General features: G+C 45.5%; 1 protein-coding gene across 4 annotated transcripts in view; it reads right to left on the bottom strand.

Annotated features, from left to right (window-relative positions):
* Nucleotides 1-256: 256 nt before the first annotated feature.
* TRIM7 (tripartite motif containing 7) overlaps nt 257-2,500 on the bottom strand; it is a 17,460-nt gene continuing 15,216 nt past the window's right edge. For 3 of the 4 annotated variants that reach the window (XM_072921077.1, XM_072921074.1, XM_072921076.1), the window contains one exon: nt 257-1,067. In XM_072921077.1, the coding sequence (XP_072777178.1) occupies nt 553-1,067 (515 nt within the window). In that variant the 3' untranslated portion in view covers nt 257-552. The remainder of the gene's footprint in view (nt 1,068-2,500) is intronic. The other variant, XM_072921075.1, reaches the window with a different exon arrangement.

Raw genomic sequence — 2,500 nt, 5'->3', positions numbered from 1 at the left:
TCTTTGAGTTGGTGGCCACCATCTTTGAGTTGGTGGCCGCCATCTTTGAGTTGGTGGCCGCCATCTTTGAGTTGGTGTCTTTGAGTTGGTGGCCGCCATCTTTGAGTTGGTGACCGCCATCTTTGAGTTGGTGGCCACCATTTTGGAGATGGTGACCACCATGTTTGAGTTGGTGTCTTTGAGTTGGTGGCCGCCATCTTTGAGTTGGTGTCTTTGGGTTGGTGGCCACCATCTTTGAGTTGGTGACCACCATCTGTGAGTTGGTGACCACCATCTTTGAGTTGGTGGCCGCCATCTTTGAGTTGGTGTCTTTGAGTTGGTGGCCGCCATCTTTGAGTTGGTGACCACCATCTTTGAGTTGGTGACCACCATCTTTGAGTTGGTGACCGCCATCTTTGAGTTGGTGGCCACCATCTTTGATTTGATGACCACAACCTTCCTTTAAGCTGCCAACCACCATTTCTGGCCACCGCTGAACTTCTCTCCTGCCCTGAAGACCCTCCTGGTGACCACCTCCCACCAACCCAAACCCATTGGAGTCTTTGACGCTCCTCAGGGGCACAGTTTGATGTAGGTGACGGTGGAACAGACGGAAAAAAGCGGGAACACCTTCTCCTTGAAGGCCACGTTGAAGGTGAAGATGTGCTTCATGTTCTCCGCGTCGTAGAAGGAGACCTCCTCCCCTTCATAGTCCAAGTAGACACGGACACGACTCAACTTGTGGTCAACGCACAACGGCGTCCTCTGAGGTGACGTCACGGCCCAATAACGTCCTCCATTCTGCTGCACGGCCCAGATCCCTTCCTCAGGAGAAAACTGCGTCAAACCCTTCCTACGGACGGACTCCTTGGCCACCCCGAAGGCCCAACCATCAGAAGGTCCCACCTCCACCTCCCAGAAGTGCCGCCCCGAGGAGAAGCCGGCGCTGGCCAGGACGCGCGAGTTGGTGTCGAAGCGTTTGGGGTTGTCCGGCAGCTCCTGCTTCCGGCAGCCCATGCGGACGGTCTTGAGGTCGGCCGAGAGGATCAGGAGGTGGTTGGCCGAGTCGGGGTCCAGGGTCAGGTCTTCTGGTTTTGGGGGGAGACAGAAGAGGACAAGGTCAGGGTGGGTTTGAGGGATTCAAAATTTGACTTAAAATGGGATTAATCGGATTTTTTGGGTCAGAATAAAGAATTCTTCCTTTCATTTTTGTATCTCAGCTACTTCAGGAGGCACCAAACCAGCAGGGACAGCAGAGGACACGAGGTCAGGATGGGTTTGAGGGATTCAAAATTGGACTTAAAATGGGTTTAATCGGTTTTTTTGGTCAGAATAAAGAATTCTTCCTTTCATTTTTATATCTCAGATACTTCAGGAGGCACCAAACCAGCAGAGGACAAGGTCAGGATGGGTTTGACGATTAAAAATTTGACTCAAAATGGGTTTAATCAGTTTTTGGATCATTTTTTTGGGGTTTTGGATCTCAGAATAAAGAATTCTATTTTCATTTTTGTATCTCAGATACTTCAGGAGGCACCAAACCAGCAGAGGACAATGTCAGGATGGGTTTGAGCAATTAAAATTTGACTCAAAATGGGTTTAATCAGTTTTTGGATCATTTTTTGGAGGTTTTTGGGTCAGAATAAAGAATTCTATTTTCATTTTTGCATCTCAGCTACTTCAGGAGGCACCAAACCAGCAGAGACAGCAGAAGACACGAGGTCAGGATGGGTTTGAGGGATTCAAAATTGGACTCAAAATGGGTTTAATTGGTTTTTGGATCGGCTTTTTTTGGTTTTTGGAGGTTTTTGGGTCAGAATAAAGAATTCTTCCTTTCATTTTTGTATCTCAGATACTTCAGGAGACCAAACCAGCAGAGACAGCAGAGGACACGAGGTCAGGATGGGTTTGAACGATTAAAAATTTAACTTGAGATGGTTTTAATTGGTTTTTTAATCATTTTTTTTTTGGTTTTTGGAGGTTTTTGGGTCAGAATAAAGAATTCTACATTTCATTTTTATATCTCAGATACTTCAGGAGGCACCAAACCAGAAGGGACATCAGAGGACAAGAGGTCAGGATGGGTTTGGGGATTAAAAATTTGACTTGAGATGGGTTTAATCGGTTTTTTGATCGGCTTTTTTGGTTTTTGGAGGTTTTTGGGTCAGAATAAAGAATTCTTCCTTTCATTTTTGTATCTCAGATACTTCAGGAGGCACCAAACCAGCAGAGACAGCAGAGGACACGAGGTCAGGATGGGTTTGAGGATTCAAAATTTGACTCAAAATTGGTTTAATTGGTTTTTTGATCGGCTTTTTTTGGTTTTTGGAGGTTTTTGGGTCAGAATAAAAAATTATATTTTCATTTTTATATCTCAGCTACTTCAGGAGGCACCAAACCAGCAGAGGACACGAGGTCAGGATGGGTTTGAACAATTAAAAATTTAACTTGAGATGGGTTTAATTGGTTTTTGGATCAGCTTTTTTTGGTTTTTGGAGGTTTTTGGGTCAGAATAAAGAAT

The sequence above is a fragment of the Taeniopygia guttata genome, chromosome 35 (assembly GCF_048771995.1).
Source record: "Taeniopygia guttata chromosome 35, bTaeGut7.mat, whole genome shotgun sequence".
Taxonomy (NCBI): domain Eukaryota; kingdom Metazoa; phylum Chordata; class Aves; order Passeriformes; family Estrildidae; genus Taeniopygia; species Taeniopygia guttata.
The sequence above is the reverse complement of the archived record's forward strand: the minus strand, read 5'-3'. Positions and strand labels throughout refer to the sequence as shown.